This window comes from Poecilia reticulata, linkage group LG21 (genome assembly GCF_000633615.1).
Source record: "Poecilia reticulata strain Guanapo linkage group LG21, Guppy_female_1.0+MT, whole genome shotgun sequence".
NCBI classification, from domain to species: domain Eukaryota; kingdom Metazoa; phylum Chordata; class Actinopteri; order Cyprinodontiformes; family Poeciliidae; genus Poecilia; species Poecilia reticulata.
The window spans coordinates 5062306-5083079 of NC_024351.1; the positions used below are offsets into that span (position 1 = coordinate 5062306).

Here is a 20774-nt window from a genome sequence, read left to right on the forward strand (position 1 = left end):
TGCTTTTGCCTTGGGCCAGACTTGCTTTTCACAATAAAAGTTTATTTCCGCTGAGTCACAATGGACAGCTGCACAGTAGGAGTTTAGTTCCCCCCCCCCAACAGTTCTGAATGCTGCATTGCATCCTGTTTTTTAACCCAGTTGTTACCAAAGTGTGGGTCAGAAAAAAGTTTTTAAAAATGTTATGTAATAAGATAGATTAATGGTTGTTGACTATCTTCTATAAACCTTTAATTCGTCTAGTTGTTAGTAATGTTTGCTTTCTTTCTAAGCCTTCACAAAACCTCATTTGCATTTCAGTTATTTTATTTATTGAACTATTTGTTTTTGTGGAACTGTAAATGCATTTAAATTAAATCCAATGAACAAAGATGCAACCTGAAATAGGATAATTTGTAAATATATATTTTTTTCCTGTTTGAAGTCTTTATTTTAAACATTGCTACCCATGTGCGGTTCAAATTATTCTGACTCCAATTTTTAAAATAGCTTTGGATATTTTTTATTTCAGGTTTAACAACACTTCTTCTGATATACATTTGGACTAAAAAACTTTTTTTTTTAAGTAGTTACAGAACAAGAAACCATAGACAGTAACAGTTGATACTTATGAACAGGCAGTGGTTAAGGAACACCTGTGTTTTTCTATTTCCACTGGTCAAGTTTTAAGGAATATTCTAGCAGAAAATGTGCATTTTCCCCAACAGCAGGTATCGTGATTCATCAGAGCAGAACCAGTATTAGTAGGACTTTAACTGGTCCCACGAGCCAACAGAATATGCATTTCATAAGCATAAAGGAATAATTTCTTCTCAAATTCCTTTAAGAATCCCACCAGCACCCACCAAATGGCTTCAAATAGGAAAACAACACGTAGAAGTGAAATATTAAAACAGCATCTTAGAAACTAACTCTAAAACTAATCTACAATGTGTTCTGTCATCTTGCTAATAATTTACAGATTTTCAGGAAAAAACATAGAAATACTGCGATGTAGCGCTCCAAACTTTCACTCGTTGTGGTACAAATAATTAGAATATAGATTTATTTGCCAAGTACGGTGGCCAGGAGGGCCATTCTGATATACATGCCGTTCTCAGCTTGCCGGAAATATGCAGCCCTGGGGTCTGTATCCACCTCCGGACTGACGAGACAAAAGAAAAAGTTAAGTTACTCTGGAAAGTTTTTGTTTTTTTAAACGAGTTTCGCTGCACAGTAAAAAAAGGAACTCACCTGATTTCGTTGACCCTGGGCAGTGGATGCATCACCACCATTTTCTTTTTGGCAACAGTCATGATGTGAGGAGTGAGGATGAACTGACCAAAACACTAATAAAAACACAAGAAATTAAGGATCTTCATAACTGGAATGGAACGATTTATCGTGATGAATCAATATTAAAATAATCAACAACTAATTTAGTAGTTTATTAATCGCTAACCTGAGTTTAGAGACTCAAAAAAAAAAAGCCATTTGGTGGAAAAAACACAACCAAATTTTCTCAGGCGGTATAGTTTCAGCTTCAGTTAATTCAGATTTACTAACAGCATGTTATTGCACATTAGGCAATATAATGTTACTTAATGGATTATTGGAATAATCATTAACTAATTTAGTAATTATTAATCACAAAAACCCCAAACAAAAGAGAAAAAACTGTACAAAGAATGTAAATTTTACATTTAAAATAAAAAGCACATTATATTGCCTGTAAATCTGCTTTAGCGTCTCACGTGGTAATTTTAGCTTCACTTGGTTCTAATTTACTAGAGGAATGTTACAGTATTGGGCTATAATAACATGTTAATTATTAGTTTGTCATATCTTTTTATGTATTTCTAATAAATGGTTCAATAAAAAACTGCAGAACGTGCCATTTTTCATTCTTATTAATCGTCAGAATAATTGATAGATTAATCAATTTCAACAATAATCATTAGTTGCAGCTCTACTTCATAATTTTCTCTAAATGTTTAAAACTAAAACCCAACTTACAGCTTTGTACTCATCCTCAGATCCGAATCTCTCCTTCTGGATCCTCGTCATGTAGAGGACGTCCGTCTCAGGCAGAGCTTCCTCAATGCTGTCAAACTCTTCCTGTTACAAAAGTAAAACTAATCAGTTTAATATGCTGGAAGCCATTTTTACACCCTGGGTTCATCTGTGCACTGCAAAAACACAAAATCTTAAAGTATTTTGGTTAAAAATGTATTTTAAGTTAGTTTCAATACATCTGCACCAGAAACTAAACAAAAAACACTAGATTGGCAATGTGTTTACTCACCTGCTTGATTCCCTTCGAAGCCACATAGCTGATGATCTCTGCAGGCATGTGGAGGTTTTTAGGCGCTACGTAGCGCAGAGTGATGCGGTACTGAGTCAGCAGCTTGGCCAGAGAGTGAACGGTGCGGCCATGTTTCAGGTCTCCAACCATCGTGATCTAGCAGAAAACAAACCGTAAGTGTTGTGCTCCTGATCCAGATCAGGATCTGAGTTTCCCGGGTTTTACCGTCATCCCGTTGACCGTCCCAAGCTCCTCCCTGATGGTGAAGACRTCCAGCAGGGCCTGGGTGGGATGTTCCCCCACGCCATCGCCRGCATTTATCACTGGTTTACGGCAGTGACGGGATGCATTCTGCAGATAAAATATAACAATTAAAMTATTAAACTGGTTCACAAATCAWRCAGCTAGAAMGTGACCTGCAGAGGACTGGTCTAGGTTTCTGTCTAACTTGTAATCTAGATCATTTTCRTAGTAATTTCCAAAGATTCCAAAAATATTTGCATTTTGCTGTAAAATGAGCGTTTAGGTTAAAATCATGCTTGTTTTAAAGTTTTAGTCACAGCAAGCAAATGCCACCCAAATCWGATTCTTTTTTGTCCCGTATTYGACTTCCAAAAAACATTTTYTGTGCTACTTCCATAAGTRGCATCAAGAAGACATTCACACCAGCCCTGTTCAGTGAGCTTTAATTGAACTCTAGYTTGTTTGCCTAGAAAGTCTGAGTYGACTGTGGAGGTGTGAATGYACAATCGAACTCTGGTCTGCCTACAAACCTCGGTTTCGGTTTGGTTGAAGTGAACTGATGTRCTGCAAATGCATACGTGAACACCAAGCAGACAGGAGACTACTACAAAAGCAGGAAGCGGAAGACACCGCCAGGCATTCTGGGTAAATTCAATCAAAACAAATGCAAAAGAAGTGGCTTGTGGTCTTTTACCAAAGACACAAAAGAAATCTTACTACCGCTACTAAATCTGACCCCACGAGCTTCACAAAATCTGCTTCCATTTGGTGAAGAAGAAAGTTTCACTCAGTGTCTTCTTCAGAGGTTTTTGTATAGTTTCCTTCGAAGTTCTTGATGCAGCGCCCCCACAGGTGAGGAGGGGAACAGGTTGCTCAAAGGGTTTAGTTGGTTTGACATGGTGCAGCGTGAAAGAGAATCGCACCAGCTGAAAATCTAACAATGGTTGTATCTTTGGTTCTCTTAACAGGTGTATAAATACCCTAAATCAGATACGAATCCGATAGTTTTCTAAGTGTTTGTTGCATTTAAATGTTTAGAAAAGCAAGAGCTACAAAAATCTGTTTGTATGTCTGATGTCTGGCAGACTTGGGAAGAATCAAGATCAGCACTGACAGGTATATCTCTTCTGCTCTTTTAGACTGACCTAAACCATAAAACTTCAAAAATAGAAGCACGAACCTCTAATCTAAACATTTAAAAGCAAATTAATGAGAAACAGGCAGTGATCTGTCAGAGCAACTGCAGGTTATGTTTTGCCGATAGGCGGCCGTCTGCCCTTGGCTTCGAGATGACAGATAGCAAGAATTGAGTTATCGTGCTATATCAACAAGAAAAACACACAAAGCCAAAGACAAAAGCTTTCCAGCAGTTCTATGTTAAACGTCTTGGTACAAATTAATAAATGTCAGTGGAAAAAACTGCAGGTAATGTTAGCGTTTGACAATTTAAGAGCAAAGCACTCAGCCAAAGCTTCTTCCACTTAAATCTTTGATTTAAAAAAACTCCTTACCGCCTGAATGTTGAAGACTTCCCATCCACACTGATCTACTGAACTAGAGTAAGAAAATAAAACCTAAGAAACTAATTGATTGGGGAAGTTAAGTTTTTCCAGATATGACATAAAACGAGCAGACATGTTTAATTTTCATCTGCAAAAACTTCTCAGTTTGTCATTGTTTTATGAAAATGTGTCTTCAGCCTGATCTGCACAAAAAGGTTCTTCCAGACTGTCAACACCAACAGCTGATCAAAACTCATTCAAATGCAATACAAACAACTAAATGTATTCATGAAATATTTATGTTATAAACAAACAAAAAAAGAGCCAAAACGAAAAAAAAAGGAAAAAATATTTAGAATAAGTGTTTGATTTTGGCAGGATGGTTAACAGCAGCTCTAAAAGGACAATTATCTTTTCTTTGCATTTAACCAAATAACTACAGGAGGAAATTAATTGCTTATTTATTTATATTGAGACAATGTACATTTCATTAACCTTTTAAAAAGGAGAGAGGTGTGATTCCAGTTTATGGCAAAAAAAAWATWATTTTCACCTTTAGTCCCAACTACTTGTAACTCTCCTTCACAAAATGTAAAATGTTCCTTTAMATTGAAAATATAAACAAAATATGTTCTTAAATGTTCAGAATCCATGTGGCTAAACTTGCTTCTCTTGTTTTCATGTTYTAAATTGGAATAAAGTTAAACTTAATGATTATAAAATGTAATTTAAAACCTTGAAAGTGCCGTCTTGTCTGACGTTTTTAAGAATGTGTGTTGATCCAGAAACCCACCTCCACAGCTCCGGGAGTCGGGTGTCGCAGCACCAGGACGTCAGCGTAGCAGCACATGGTCTGAACAGAGTCTGCCAGCGACTCGCCCTTCTGGGAGGAAGACGTGGAGTCGCTGAAATGCACGACGGAGCCGCCTAGACGCTGCATGGCTGCTGCAAAGGAGCTGCTGGTTCGAGTGCTGACCTCGTAGAACATGGACGCCATGACTTTACCCTGATAGTGGAGGGTAGAACAACAATTAGACAGAAGATATAAACGTTAAAGGTGATCTTTAATTATTCTTCGGACATGTTAGGATAGGTCAATGGCTATTAGATTTTAGTCTGTTGAGTTGTTTGGGGGTCTCTGTCACTTAAGCTGCTGCTGGCCTCGTCCCCCAAACTCAACGTTTACAATCACATGTGAAAATGGCTGCAAACAGATGCGCAATTATACAGCTGTACGTCTTTCAAAAGCAGAAGTGGAACCTCCTGCACAGTCAACAAGAACACAGAAAGTGGTTTCTGGATGGTAAAGTCAGCAACAAAACTCCTGACTTTTCCATCAGCCATTGTACAGCACATGCAAATSTGATTTTATATCTTATTTATTTCATATTTAAGTTATGGAACAATTTTCCATTAAATATYAGAAGTCTCCACTTTCAAAAGTCTTAACATTTTCATTCTTTGGCTTTTAACACATGTTGAGACCAAAAAACATTAATTTATGGCAAGAAAACGACTAGATGTTTGTTTTTTCATGCTTGGGCTGTTTGTAGAAGCACAAACRRAAGGTCAAAAACGTGAAAAATGTGAATTCTGCATAACACGTCCTAAGATAAGTTACCTTTAAGATTTCCAGGCTTCTCTCTTTCTGAACCAACAACCGCAAAGTGTGAGCAACATTAAAAAGGTGGGACATCTGAAGGAGACAAAAAGGAAATTTGATTGTGATTTAACAGAACTAYAGTCATATTCATGTCCTGCATGAGTTTTTGTCATGGAGGTACCTGCTCTTTACTGAACTGGCTGACAGTCAGGATGTGCTGGCCCACCAGTGGGTGAAGCAGGGGAGACGTCTGGAAGTGGGGCACCTGGGAAGGAGTCACCTGTTTGGACTCGGACAGAGGGGAGAGCAGCCTGGACAGAGGCGGAGGATGACTGTAGGCGTCACCAGCACTGGAAGGCAGGACCATGGTCAGGTCTACAGGAGTCAGTAAAACACAAGCAGCAGTCCATGAACAAAGCCGTTCCTCTGGAACAACTCACAGTAACTGTATTCCCATCAAAAAACGTTTTTGTGCAGGTTTAAGTTGGGTTTGTTTTTTGTTTTTACAAAAAGAGTTGATGCATTTCTGTCTCCTATGTCGGCATTAAGCCTGTTGCAATGATCAATAAAATAATTGCATGATAAATTAAAACAAGCTTCATAATTTCCATTTGCATAAGTGTTTATTTTTCCCATGTCTCTTTCTACCAAGCACTGACACAAGGCTTCAGTTTGGTGCTTTGGTCTCACCTAGCTTCATTTTTGAAGGGCACATTTGTTTACAGACTTCAGTATTAATTTCATTTGTCGTTTCAGTTGTTTTCCCCCATTTGTTTTGGATATTTAAAATGTCTCCTAGTTCAAGTGTTAAACGTTCACTAAAAATGACAGCTTTTTGAAATCMAAATTAATATACGGACAGATCTATTGACAGCAGGTTTGACCGTGYTGAGGCATGATGGGTATTGTAGTACCTGGTGGCAGACCAGGATCAGAGGAACGGTGGAGTCTTGGCGGCAGCAGGAAACGGGACTCTCCCGGAGCGCGTCTGGGACTCGGAGGTCTGGCCCGGACGTGTCCTTCACGAGGAGGAGTCGGACGCAGTCGCTCCGGAGACTGATGGAACAGGAAACAAACTTTCTGAATAAAAATAATCTCAAGAAACTTATTTTTTTCTTCTAGGGTTTCAGGTTGAATACCAGTGGGATGTCTTTAACTGGTTCAGCTGAGTGTATGGAMGCAGTAGGCCAGGTCTTCACATCCTCACCGTAACCAGGAGGCACCAGAACCTGGAGAACACAGATATTTTACTTTAAACTCAATAAAACATTAATGACACAGATGATGTGGAGCAAGAAGCCGACCTGTCCGTCGATGTAGGCCACCTCTCCTCGCAGGACAACGCGCAGAACTTTACCCTTCACCTTCAGGCCTTGGAACGGAGTCCACTTGGACTTGGTAAACTGCATGGACTGAGGAATAACCCACTCTTGCTCCAAATCTACCTGAAATTAAAAAAAACAAGAAAATATTTAAAGTAGAATTACTTCAGATTATTATTTCAGTCATTTTTTAACCTTTTAATACACAATAAAACACAAACAAAATGAAATAAGTATTCCAACTTGTTGTACGTATCCGTTTTTCTTTCCAAGACAAAACTAATAAAGAAATAAACAATGTTTAAATTTCTGTTAATGCAAGAAAACAAAGTGTGTACTGAAAAAAGTATTTGTTGTACATCYAAAATAGCAGAATCTTTCCTGTATATTTTATATCCAAGTAATTTCAGTTGAGTCTGTAGACAAACRCGTAAAAGAATATAAACAATCATAATCAAAATTTATTGTACTTGTTTAGCCAATAATTTTAATAAATTTTTTTATTTAAAGAGTGAAAAACAGTTTCAACCCCTTACAAATTATTCCACACCTGAAGAACTTAAGAACAATTGCTTTTAATATTCACCCAAACATTCAGTTTATTTTTTTTATTTTTTTTTACAAACCGTTCTCTTTCAGTTTTTTTCTTTAATTCTGAACCATGTCTGTATAAAACTTGGAAGATTATTAGAAAAAAATATGTAGTCAATGCACTCCTGCACTCTACAAAGGCATACAGTTGTATAATTGTAAGAAATATTTAATTAGTTGGATGGAAATCTGGTTAAGTTATAAAGTGGATAACTTTCTCCTGATGCATGTAGACAGGTTATGTTGGCTTTATAACCTGTCTACATGCATCAGATCTCCACACAATAATTCAAATATTTTTTATTTTATTCAATGTTACAATGGTGTTTGACTTTTTAAGTTTTTACATTATTAATATGAAAAAAAAAAATCAGATTTCATACACTTAATCTATGTCAATACATTTGATCATGAGCAACATATATTTTACATTATCTTGTTACTACTTATTAAAATTTTAGCTTGCCACAATTTTGTTTATTATTATTTTTGTCACACCATTTCTTTAATATGTGTAATTCTCCTTCTTTTACAGTTCCTGTGGGAATCTTCAAGATTCTTGGTAAGAAAAGAGCCACAGCCTTAATGACGTACCTCTATGTAGGTGTTTTCCTGGACAGGCAGGTTGAAAATCTTGCGGGGGTTGTCATAGAGACGTCTGATGATGTCATCTAGAGTGAGGCGGCCATCGCTGACGGCGGTCAGCAGGAGCGGCAGCATCGTTTCCAGGCCGGGGTAACCGGGAGGAGGACGCTCGGCGCTCTTCTCCTCTACGGAGTGAGGAGCTGTCGACAAAAGGAAATAAAACTAAAGGTGACCTGTTGTGCTTCCTTAGAATAGGTCTATAGGCTCTACAAAATATGTTCACTATACGTTCACTAATTGATACCTATTGAAACCCTCATTGAACAAACAGTGGAGAAAACTAATCCCAACAACACGGATAGCTGTGAGCGATTTTAAGCAGCATTGATTGTAATTTATGGTAAAAGCAATAAATCTAAATTAATAAAATTGCAATAAATGGTAAACGATACAATAAATGCCCACCCCTGGCGCTTGGGGTGTTTTTAGAAGCAGTTGAGACTAAAATGGAAGTATAAAAATGTGCAAAATATGAATTTTGCAGAATAGATCCCCTTAAAAAATACTTTCTTTGTGAAACAGCCTAAAATTGGCGCTCACTAACCGTGATCCGTAGCGAAGCAGTCTATAACGTCCAGGTTTTCCCACAGCGCCTCCATGTCTTCGCGGGCTCCCAGCATGGGTCGGACCTGCGCTCGCCCCTCTCCGATCTCCGTCACGTTTTCCTCGCACAGGAAGAGGTGATGAGGGGCCACCTCACACGTCACCTGGATGCCCTTCTGCTTAGCGGCTCGGATGACCAGGATCTACAAAACAACGCATCGATGATGGCAAATTTATAGATGTTAGGTCTGCACCGTCCAGCTGGATTTGAACGGTGACTTACCTCCTCCTTTTTGGCCACGTGGCAGATGTGGACGGGACGCTGGTAGAGCTGCGCCACCATCAGGATGGCAGCAACAGTTTGCTTCTCAGCGTGAGCGACGATGGGCATCTGCTTGGGCCAGTTCTCAAAGTGCTGCAAAGAATGATCAAGTAACTATTTTAATTTCAGTTCTTATAAAAATGCTGCTCATCAAATATGACTTGAAAGAAATTTGATTTTATAACTTAGAGCCTTTGGCTCTTTAAAATTGATGCTCTTTCAGAAACTCTGACTTCAGGAAGTCATGACAACAATGGCTCCTCTATTAACCCATTATCAAMGYTTTTACCAGTGTTTCACTGATAAGTAGCTCCTGTAATGAGCTCAGCAGAAGCACAGTTCCACCAGATGCTTGCTAATGACTGCTGACTAGTCTGAAGGAGCTGAGAGAGGGAGACATAGGGAAGAGCTGCTCTGTGAGGCGGAAGCTCAAAAAATGTTTTTGATAAGGGAAAAACATTATTATATATATATATATTTTTTTTTTTTAACATCCCCCTTTAAGAAAGTAAAAATGTGCCTTTAAAGGATTTTAATACAATAATTTCATTCTTTTGTAAAATACTTAAAATAACTAGAACATATTAAAGAAATGTAAATAGTTTGCATCTTTTCAAACTAAATTTAAAAGAAGCAGTTATGAAAAGCAAAACTAAGGTTTCATGTTTTCATTTACCAAAATGCGGATAAAGCGAATAAAGTTTTGAGATGCATCACTCCTCTTAAAATTATACTTTCCATAAGGGACTGTGTTGCAAGAAAGTACAAAAATAACAATTTAAAGATGGTCTCTCATATAAATTCTTTGAACAAAAATGTGAAAAAATAAACTATTTTTTCTAACAGTCTCTGGTRCAGAGCTTTGAGGTGAAAACTCTCAGAAAACATCTGCACTTTTTGGATGATATGATTTGATTTAACCAACCTCCATCCACAGAGAGACGTTGTCCATCTTGAGGGTGGAGTAGGTGTCGTTCAGGTACATCTTCAGACCTGCAGTCTGGGCAGCGACGGATGGCAGGGTGGTAGCGTTGCCTGAAGCAGCGCCAACATACAGGGCGTAGTCACAGCGGCAGCCCGCTTTGGCAAGCTGATGACACATTACACATTCAACTGATCAAATACTCCTAGTTTTGGTTATACAAAAGACTTTTTACAGATGTTTATCTACTYCAAATGATTTTTGTCTGGAGGCGTACCTTCTGTGCCAGCGCCAGAGTGCTGGCGTCTGTGATGGCAGGCGACGTGTTGGGCATGGCACACACCAGAGTGACGCCTCCTGCTAGAGCGGCGGCCGTGCCGGAGGAGAAATCCTCCTTATGGGTGGCACCGGGTTCCCGGAGGTGAACATGGACATCAATTAGACCTGGAGATCAACAGCAAAYTGGTCATTTTATGGTGCATTAATAGGCTAACAGGTAATAATTTCTACAGAAAATTTATTTATATTAGAGCTGGGCTTTAAATCAATTTTATCAATTAATTGTATTTGCTGTTTATAAGATTTAACATTTGGAAAATCTGTGTTTATTTGTACTTTAACTTAAGTTTAGTGCCCAGAAGTTAATGCGACAAACAATAATAATATTATTTTTGACACTATTTTCAAGTAAAATATTGTGAATGGCAAAAATAATTAAAGAACACATTCTCAAAGATCAACAAACTTTAAATTCTTGAAAAGAAATTAACACTGGAACTGGAAGAACKGTTWAATATTCAAAATAAATAAAACAACAAAAACACCAAATTAAATGAATTAAGTTCCTGGAAACAAAAATATCTTTAAAAAAGGGGGCTAGTTGAGACCAAAGAACCCGACTGAAGACTTTTATCATCCAGTTTTTGGTGAAAAGAAAAAAACAATAAATATTCCAAATGGAAATTATCGAGTTAATTTTAATTAATCATAGATTTATTGCTTATTGTTGGGCGACAGGCCAGCAGTGTTTATTATTTCTCCTTCACTGGAAGTGCCAGAGCTGCATTTAAAGAGACAGGCTGCTCTCAGACACACCTCAGTACAAAGGTCAAAATGTGGAGACACAGACCAAAACATTGAAGCTCCACTTTATACAAAACACAACAGAAAGATTTAAAAGTGAAAAGGAATGATTTAAAATGTAATGTGTTGACTTTAAAAGGAAATAATAAAATAAAATGTATGGATAGTCCGTTTAAATCAGCTGAGACAGAGAACAAAACAAAAATATTCGACACTTTTTATATTCACGCTGCAGGCAATCTGAGGGTATTCAGTAGCAACTCACCAGGCAGACGGACGAGTGTTTGGGAAGTCATGCAGTCGATGTGAGTTTTCACAGGCGGCGATCGACCGATCTGACGCAGAGCCTGCAAACAAATCCGTCACGTGAATATTTTCAGATCCCGCCCAGCAGGTTTTACAAGCATCGCCTGGAAACGTGCCAGGTTACCTGAACAAAGAGCTTGGTGCATTTGATGTCAATGATGAGCGGGACAGAGTAGTCCACGGCCATCCGCCTGGTCCGGTAACCCTTGGTGACGAAGGAGGACAGGCGCCGGCCGCCGCTGTTCCTCATGGAGAGGTTGATGACCAGTTCGAAGTGGTTCTCCTCCAGGTAGTTCATGATGCTGCGCTGCCGCTCTTTGGTGGGGCCTTCGCTCTCATCYTCCTCAAACGGCCAATCCACCGCAGTCACCTGGAGAGGAGGCGGCGAGGGTCACACAGACTGACCTTTAGTCTAGTAAACAATTATTCTGATAATTAACTGGATAAAGAAATACTGGCACATTATTCAGATTTTTCATTTTTATACATTAGAAAAATACAAGCRCAAAATAATTTGCYTCCTTTTKTAAATGAGAAAATAAACGTTTTATTGCCTAAAATGCAATAATATAACATTACTGTGGTGAACGCTTGATCATTTGTAGCAMAGGATGCATCTGCAGATAAAAATATATTTGTTGTTTATCGTTTTTTGGATTATGAGAGGAAAGCAAAAGTTGATTAATAGATTTTTTTAACCTGTTGGAGCTAAAACTGCGAGTTGAGAACTTCAGGGTAGAAGTAGGCTCGTAGCAATAAGCAATTAATCACATGATAAATTAAAACAAGCTCAATAATTTCCATCAGTTTTCTCTTTTCTCTCTTTCTACAAAAACTGGATGATAAACGTCTCCAGTCTGTTGCTCTGGTCTCAACTAGCCCCTTTTTTGAAGGACATTTTTGTTTACAGAAACTTCACAGTTCATTTTATTTGTCGTTTCTGCTTTATTTATTTTGAGTATTTAAATTGTCTTCCAGTTCCAGTGTTAAACGTTGATTAGAATTTACATTTTTTGATCTCTGAGAATGTGTCTTTGCATTATTATGCCATTAGTCATATTACTTGAAAATGTTCTCAAAATAATATTATCGCAATAATGTCAGGGGCAATTAATCATTCATAGAAATCTGCATATTTTTTTTTTTTTTTTTTTACAGTTTTGGTTTAATTATCATCATCAGTGTATTGTTCTTTCAGCAAATATCCAGTTAATTAATCTGATAATTTCACTTAATTAATCGCTTCAGCATATGCATCTATATATGAAAAAGTTCATTAACAGTGCAAYACTGCCACCTGCTGATTAATACTTATATCTGCAGTGTTGTATTTTAAATCTCAGTTTTAGATTCTTTAGAAAATGCTGACATACAAATTTTACTTCATAAACTGTATGGAATATCAAGTTCTTTATTCCATCTACACATCAACCACTTTCTAGGCTATTTTTGACAATTTTTTTAATAAGAGTAAATATGCATATATCCATCTGGTTGCTCCGTTATGCATTTATCAGAGAGCGTGTGCTTAGATGCAGGTTTTTTTTTGTTATTTTAACTCCTTCAGCTGTTGTATTAAAGAAAAACGGAGTTTGAGAGTCCTACCTTGATTCCATGCTCTGTGTAGAAGTCGGCAGTTCCCAGACTGGCGTACAGGTCGTAACCCAGAGACTCCAGAGCCTTCACAGTGGGCAGCAGCTCGCTCTTGTTCTGACGCCACACAATTCAAGAATCAGTAAAAGGAAGTCAATCTCACACCGTTCCAGTTTTAACTCCAACACTAAGCTATTCTATTACTGGTAAAACATTTTATTTTAGCTTTATTTACAGCTTTATATGACAGGTTTGTTCACATTGTCACAAAAACGTCTGTTAAACTCAAAGCATGTTAAAAACCTTGTAGCTGCCGATGGAGAGCAGGATGTTCTTCTTGGGGATCTTGAATCCTGTGGAGAGCATGGCTTTGAGGTACGCCTCGTATCTGTTCTCCCCGAAGCAGGCCACTTCCCCGGTGCTGGTCATCTCCACCCCGAGCACCACATCGGCCCCRGCGAGGCGAGAGAAGGAGAACTGGGGAACCTGGAGGATGGAAGACACACGGTTATCGTTTTAACAGAAGGAGAGGAGAAGCATGTCGGGTTTGAGTCGGATTATTTACCTTAACTCCCACAATCCCTTTTCCACGCATTAGACCGACTGGCTCTACCTCGACTCCCATGATGACTTGAGTTGCCAGGGCAACAAGATCCACTCCCAGCGTCTTTGATACGAAAGGGAAGGAGCGGGAAACTCGGACATTGCATTCGATCACCTTCAGCAGGTCGTCCTTTAGAGAAGGGAAGAGTTTAACACTGATAAATAAAAAAAACACTGAAATTATTAAATATTGTGTCCAGTAATTGGTATGAAATGTACCACATAATCCAAAGTTATTTAATTCCTTTAATATAAGATGAATAATTTTCTTAATTAAGTACTTATAAGAGCTAATAATGTCAAATTGTCAAAGGCCGCAAATTTAAAGCCCGATGGATTTAAAGCCCAAGTCTGGCTCACCTTGGCGATCAGCTGCAGGTTAAAAGGTCCGGTAACCTGCAGCTCCTGGCCGATGGCGTGAACGATCATCATRATCCTTTCGATGGTTTTCTGGTTGAGATCCTGCGGAGGCGTCACCAGGGTGGCATCGCCGGAGTGCACACCAGCGTTCTCCACGTGTTCAGAAATCGCAATGGCCGTCACGACCCCGTCACAGGCAACRGCGTCCACATCTATCTCCTGGTAAACACCAAAAAATAAGAGAMTTTCATTGCCGTAAACCRAGGCAATGTTTTTCACAAGTGTGTAATTATTGTATAGTTCATCATWYAWWARTTGGAAGGATTTTCAAGAGCAGTATTTGCATTGRTGGAGATATAATTTCTGTTTCAATTAYAAACTTTGTCAATATTCTGCTAATGTTTCCATTAAGCCGATTTATTTCTGAAACGTCAAAATGCGTAATGGAGACACAGCTAGTGTGATACMGTTCAAACTTATTGTTATCACAAGGGTACGGCAAAATAATGTGATAAAACTTTAAGTCAATAGCTGTAGCTTTAACTCACCTTTGCTTCCTGTATGAATTTAGAGATGACGACAGGATGTTCTTTGGATACCGCCACGGCGCTGCTCAGGTATTTCTCAAGGTCGCTGTCGCTGTACGCCACGTTCATGGCTGCACCGCTGAGAACATAGGAGGGTCGGACCAGGCAGGGATAACCCACMGTCTCACAAAACTTCACAGCAGACTGCAGGAGGAGAGGAAGAAGAATTAAAAAACTGAGCAAGGCACTGAAGTGATTGTCCCTCCGGCTTGCCGTACCTCTGTGTCTGACAGCTCCTTCCACTGAGGCTGGCTGATCCCGATGGTGTCCAGCATTCTGGAGAACTTGAATCTGTTCTCTGCGCTGTCAATGAACTCGGGTGACGTTCCCAGGATGCGGCACTGCTGGCGGTGCAGTGACATGGCGATGTTGTTGGGCAGCTGACCCCCCATGGAGAGGATGACCCCCTCTGGGTTTTCACTCTCGTAGATATCCATCACCACCTAAACAAAGTAAAAGAAACTTCCTAATATCTGAGAGTTTCTTTTAGAGATCTGCTTCAACAGGCGACTCACCTCAAAGGAGATTTCATCAAAGTAAAGTCGGTCACACATGTCGTAGTCCGTACTGACCGTCTCAGGGTTGTAGTTCACCATGATGGTCTTATAACCCATCTGTAAATAAGTTCACAACATAATAACTTGAATTCAGTTGAATTTGTTTTTAAACTACCTGGTGGGAAATTCTCCTGTATCTCTGAGGAAGAAAATAATTATAAAGCTGCTCAGGTTTAGAAAAACTGAAATTCTGAAATAAAGTATATAACTTTGGTAACATCATGCAGTTTACCTCTCTTATCTTGTTTATAGTCAAAGTGGTTTGTGCGATTTCAGCAAAGGATTCAAAAATGACWAACTTGCAAGAGCATTACACACACATTCGCTGCAGACTTTTAAATTTTAGTTTAATTTTGTATTTTTCTCAGATGAAACAACAAATCCATAAAGCAGAAAAAGTTTTAATGGATCTAAACCCCAGTTTAAAAATGATTAAACTGGGGAAAAGCCATTTCCTGTTTGCTTACCCTCGCAACTATTTCATAGAGGAAAATAAATAAAAATAAAAAGTGTTTTGAAGTTATATATTTGTTTGGTCAAATCCAATAAAAAAATTTTTTTTAAAGTATCGTCTGTGATGTTATTGACTGTTATCTTCTTGGCAATATCGTGCGCCTCTTGCTCAGCTTATTGTTGACTGTCAATAAATTCATCCGATCTTTCAGTCTTACTGTGAAGCCGTTCTTTTAAAAACTGCACCATATTTCGACCATTTCCAGTGACGGTACCTTGCGGAGCTCCGTGATGCAGCCGACGGCGCACCAGTCGAACTCCACACTGCTGCCGATGCGGTAAACGCCCGAGCCGATGACCATGACGTGCGGCTCGTTGAAGCTCAGGTCGTTCTCAGTGCCGTGGTAGGTCAGGTAGAGGTAGTTTGTATGCGCCGGCCACTCGGCCGCCACCGTGTCGATCTGCTTCACCACCGGCAGGATGGAGTAATCGTGACGCAACTTTCTAACCGCAAGCTCCGTACTACAGGAAGGGAAAACTGATTTAAAGAAAAACAGAAACACAACGACCAAATTGGATCCAAGGCTTGATTCCTGCCCACCTCTGAATAGCCAGAGCGATCTGCTTGTCCGAGAAGCCCAGCTGCTTCGCCTTACGCATCACCTCTAGAGGTATGGTGCTCTCCACCTGGATTTAGCAGGAAGAAGAAGAAAATTCAGAGTGCAATCAGTTTTTAAAGATAAACTCATAATGATCCAACAGTTTACCTGGTTGTACTTCTCAAGCAGTCGCTCGTGATCTGCAATGTTTTTCATTTTGTGCAGGAACCAACGGTCGATCTTTGTGAGCTCATACAGCTGATCCACTGAGTAGCCGGCTTTGAACGCAGACGCCAAAACAAAGATTCGCTTATCGGTGGGAGTTTGCAGCTCCTGCAGAAAAGAGAAGGATGGAAAGATACGACCTGACTCAAATAAATACAGCTCAACTTTTCATTAATCTATTCATTTATAAAAGTTGGTAAGAGTCTGTAAATCAATAAAGAAATGTGAGGAAATCCAGGCAGGATTCACAAACCTTCTCGGAGACGGGTTTGATGGTGTGGTCGAAGCCGACACAGTTTTCATCCACCATCCTGAGAGCTTTCTGAAAGGCCTCCTCAAAGCTGCGGCCGATGGCCATCACCTCCCCTGTGGAGAAAATTAAATTTAAATAATCTTCAAACTCAATGAAAAGAATATGACTGGACAAAAATGCCTGCAGCTATTTGAGTTTAAATAAGACAAAAAAAGGATTCTACGAAAATGTGTTTTTTTTGTCTTCTTTAAAATATAAATACGCAAATAATGCGAAGTTAGGGCATATTTGCAGTGCAAGAGGTTTAAATTTGGAATGTGCAAACACAAATGGGAGGGAAAGAACGGCTGGACAGATAAACAGATGAGTGAACAAACAAGCATATGGATGAATGGACAGACAGATGCATGAAAGGATTGAAGGGTGAACAAGAAGATAGAGGGTCAAACAAGCAGACGGATGACTGTCAGATATGGGATGGAAAATAGTCTGAAAATCCAAATAACTTTTTTTTTTCCACACAACAGATCTGGGAAACTGAGATAGCAGTAAGATAAACTTATGAACTCATGGATGCAAATCATGCTCATTATTTTTTTCACCTTTTTTAAAAACGCAAAATCATTTTTAGATGAGATTTTAGTCAGAATGAGTTGATTTCTGACTAAAATATCACTGGCAACGCTTCCCAACTCAAGGTTTACACTCACACATGAAAATGGTTGCAAACATATGCACAATTATAGGAAAACATTGAAAAATTGATGCTCTCTTACCAACGCTCTTCATCGAACTGCCGATCTTGGTGGAAACCCTCAGGAACTTGCTGAGATCCCATCGAGGCACCTTCACCACACAGTAGTCCAAACTCGGCTCAAAGTTTGCTGTGGTTGAGTTGGTGACCGAATTTCTAAAAGATGAAGCAAAAATCACATCAGACGCAGCAAYAATATCAAGAAAAAGATTACATTTTAAATGTAATCTGTGAAATTAGAGGATTTGTTGGTTGAAATACATACTTGAGTTGGGGCAGCGGTATTCCCAGGCCCAGTTTAGCTGCTACATATGCCAAAGGGTAACCAGTTGCCTTACTGGCCAGAGCAGAGCTCCGCGACAGGCGAGCATTCACCTCTATGATGTAGTACTGCAGACAGAGTATTCAGGATTACAGCAATGCACACGTTTACAGGTAGAGATGCAATTAATGAGCTAATATAAAGCTGATTGATCCTATTGATAAGCAGCCATTTTGTTAAAAACCAGAGTTTTTTTTTCATAAACGTCTTGTGTTTGCATCTTGTGGTGTACCTGATCGGATTCAGGGYTCAGAGCATACTGGATGTTGCACTCTCCCACGATGCCGAGGTGTCGGATCACTTTGATGGCCGTGTTTCTCAGCATGTTGTACTCGTGGTCGTTTAGTGTCTGACTGGGAGCCACAACGATGGATTCCCCTGTGTGGATGCCCAGCGGGTCGATGTTCTCCATGTTGCACACCTGAACAGCAGCAGGAAGAGACAGTTAAAGTAAAAACAAGGTCTTACAGGTAGAATAAATCTGACACAARGTACTCACGGTGATGCAGTTGTCGTAGGCGTCTCGGACCACCTCGTACTCGATCTCCTTCCACCCTTTGAGGGATTTGTCTACAAGGACCTGAGAGGTGTGAGCGAAGGCTGACGTCACCAAGGAGATGAGCTCTTCTCTGTTGTTGGCGAATCCGGAGCCCAGACCGCCGAGAGCGAACGCAGAGCGGACCAGGACGGGGAATCCCAGGCGCTCTGCAGCAGCAATCGCCTAGAAGAAAAATTCAAAGTGACCTAGGGCTGGATAATTATATCTTAAAAATAAAATCTCAGGTTATTTCCATTCCAGACACAATTTTAATAAGCTTTTCGTGTTCGTTTATTTCCTAAAATTGAAATGACAAATGACAGAAATAGAGGATTATTTTAAAAAAGTGGCTATCATCCTTTCTGTGAGTTGTAAGGCAGAGTATTAGAGCAAAGCTTTAAGAATTTTTAATTATGAGGATAGTCATAATATTAACAGACTAAGATGCAACTTTACCAGAAAAAAAACATTTAAAAATTATGAGAAAAAAAAAAGTAGTTTTAATCAGAAAAAAGCTACTAAGATCTGAAGTCACCAGGTCAATCAACTTTAAGATAAAAGCAAAAAGATCTTAGTTTGGCCCTAATATTCTGTCATAGAATTGACCTGAATTCAAAGTGAAATAAACAGATTAAAAAAAAAAATCATTTTCAAAAACCAAACATCTGATCAAATTGATTTATCGTCAAACCCCGACCATAATTACACAATCATCTCATTTTAAAAAACAAAAACATCTCCAGATTCATGTTTTTGCAGTTTCTTAGTCGTCTTTTGCACATTTTAAGTATAAATTAAGTTTAAATGTGACATTTCTGTATAGATCAGTTTCTAAATGTATAATCTGCATAAACAGAAATGGAAAGAGTGGATTAATGTTAAATTGAGAAAGGAAAATATGAATGAGTGATTGGATTGATGAATAATGGAGCGAGAACAAAATATGGAAACGACTTTTAGATGACAGGATATTACACTTAGTCTGGAAAAAACTGTGCAGGTACACAAATATTAACGTGAAACAAAGTTACATTTTTAACTCACCTGCTCTACTGAAAGAGCCGCCTCACTGGGAGCAACATGCTCATTGATCTCCTCCATTTTCTCCACAAAGATCTTCCTGTCCTCCGTCATCTCGATGGAGGCGACCGGCGTTCCCAGAACCCTCACTTTGTACTTTTCCAGGACRCCCATCTTGGTCAGCTCCACGCCRCAGTTCAGCGCRGTCTGACCGCCGAACGTCAGCAGGACGCCGTCCGGACGCTCGTTCTTTATCACCTGGAGACGGGACACAGCGTTTAATGTCGCTGCTTTCCCTCCAATTACGTGATTATTTGGTGTATCGAAGGGAAACGATGAATCCGCACCTGAGTGACRTAATCTGGTGTGATTGGCAGGAAGTAAACTTTGTCAGCGAGACCTTTGGATGTCTGCACAGTGGCAATGTTGGGGTTGATCAACACAGTCTGGATGTTCTCCTCCTTCAGAGCCTTTATAGCCTGCAAAGRAAAATAGTGAGTTAAAATGAGAAATAGACATAAATACTTAAATTTACMCGGTTAGTAAATTTTTCCCACAGTAAAATTCAAGCATTTTCAGGCTAAGTTTTCAAATTCTTCCAGGATCAGAGAAAAACAGTACAATACAAACTTAAAAAAGAAAAAAAAAAGTTTCAGTTCATTATTATATGACCTAATTTATATTTTTGTGGCTGTATTCTACATTCTACACCAAAACATAGAACAATTTTACATTTGAAATGTCTCCGTCTCACACAAAGTTCTAATTTAATAAAATAATCTCCCAATTTTAATAACTTTGTCCGATGTACAATATATAAGATGATCAATAAATCATCAAGTCATTAGAAATAGTAAATATTCATTACATTTAAACAATCCAAGCAAATTGTGGGTAAATAAAGTTCCTGCTCAAATTACTTAAACACAATATACAATAAAAATGAGGGGAACAAATTTGTAGTCAGATTTAACTTTACACTGAATAAAAATATGTCTCTTTTTATTAGATGTGTGAAAATCCGTGGTTTTGATTGTAAATAACGTTTTACTAATTTAGGCTTTTAATCAAACATTAGATTGGACTTTTTTTCTAATCTGTGCTTTAAAAAACACCATCAAGGATTTAAAGCAAATGTACAAACCCAGGATGTAAAAAATAAGCGTACATTTATTTGGATGTATTATAATGATCTTAAAGGGAACCGTTCTTTAATGTCGGACCTGAGATCCGGAGTAGTCGAACTCTCCGGCTTGTCCGATGGAGAGCCCCCCAGAACCCAGGATGAGGACTTTCTTGGGCCTGACGACCTCATCGGGCTTTGGGGTACCYGAGTATGTGAGGTGGTCCATCAAACGCTGCTTCACTGGAAACAAAACACATAAATTATGAGGGTGCAACTAACGATTATTTCAGTAATTAATTTAATCGKATAAAACAAAACGGTCACATTCTACTGAGTTTTCATGCAAGACATTTTAAATAATTAAATGTAAATAATTACATTTTATAATAATAGTAATAAACATTTTATTGCCTAAAAT

At 38.8% G+C, this 20774-nt stretch overlaps 1 protein-coding gene across 1 annotated transcript in view; it reads right to left on the bottom strand.

Moving 5' to 3' along the window:
* Positions 1–486: 486 nt before the first annotated feature.
* The window catches only part of cad (carbamoyl-phosphate synthetase 2, aspartate transcarbamylase, and dihydroorotase), a 27026-nt gene continuing 6738 nt past the window's right edge, over positions 487–20774 (bottom strand). The window contains exons 8-43 of the mRNA XM_008397349.2: positions 20454–20596; positions 19578–19709; positions 19255–19488; positions 18172–18393; positions 17905–18093; positions 17616–17740; positions 17373–17506; positions 16597–16709; positions 16287–16451; positions 16121–16206; positions 15795–16041; positions 15025–15123; positions 14728–14952; positions 14471–14653; positions 13923–14141; positions 13525–13692; positions 13263–13445; positions 12972–13076; positions 11491–11736; positions 11326–11407; positions 10255–10421; positions 9981–10145; positions 9017–9148; positions 8735–8936; positions 8140–8330; positions 6937–7077; positions 6772–6861; positions 6547–6688; positions 5814–6007; positions 5651–5725; positions 4823–5035; positions 2510–2635; positions 2285–2440; positions 1996–2097; positions 1234–1328; positions 487–1144 (exon numbers count right to left, since the gene is read on the bottom strand). Coding sequence (XP_008395571.1) covers positions 1045–1144; positions 1234–1328; positions 1996–2097; positions 2285–2440; positions 2510–2635; positions 4823–5035; positions 5651–5725; positions 5814–6007; positions 6547–6688; positions 6772–6861; positions 6937–7077; positions 8140–8330; positions 8735–8936; positions 9017–9148; positions 9981–10145; positions 10255–10421; positions 11326–11407; positions 11491–11736; positions 12972–13076; positions 13263–13445; positions 13525–13692; positions 13923–14141; positions 14471–14653; positions 14728–14952; positions 15025–15123; positions 15795–16041; positions 16121–16206; positions 16287–16451; positions 16597–16709; positions 17373–17506; positions 17616–17740; positions 17905–18093; positions 18172–18393; positions 19255–19488; positions 19578–19709; positions 20454–20596 — 5591 coding nt within the window. The 3' untranslated portion in view covers positions 487–1044. The remainder of the gene's footprint in view (positions 1145–1233; positions 1329–1995; positions 2098–2284; positions 2441–2509; positions 2636–4822; positions 5036–5650; positions 5726–5813; positions 6008–6546; positions 6689–6771; positions 6862–6936; positions 7078–8139; positions 8331–8734; positions 8937–9016; positions 9149–9980; positions 10146–10254; positions 10422–11325; positions 11408–11490; positions 11737–12971; positions 13077–13262; positions 13446–13524; positions 13693–13922; positions 14142–14470; positions 14654–14727; positions 14953–15024; positions 15124–15794; positions 16042–16120; positions 16207–16286; positions 16452–16596; positions 16710–17372; positions 17507–17615; positions 17741–17904; positions 18094–18171; positions 18394–19254; positions 19489–19577; positions 19710–20453; positions 20597–20774) is intronic.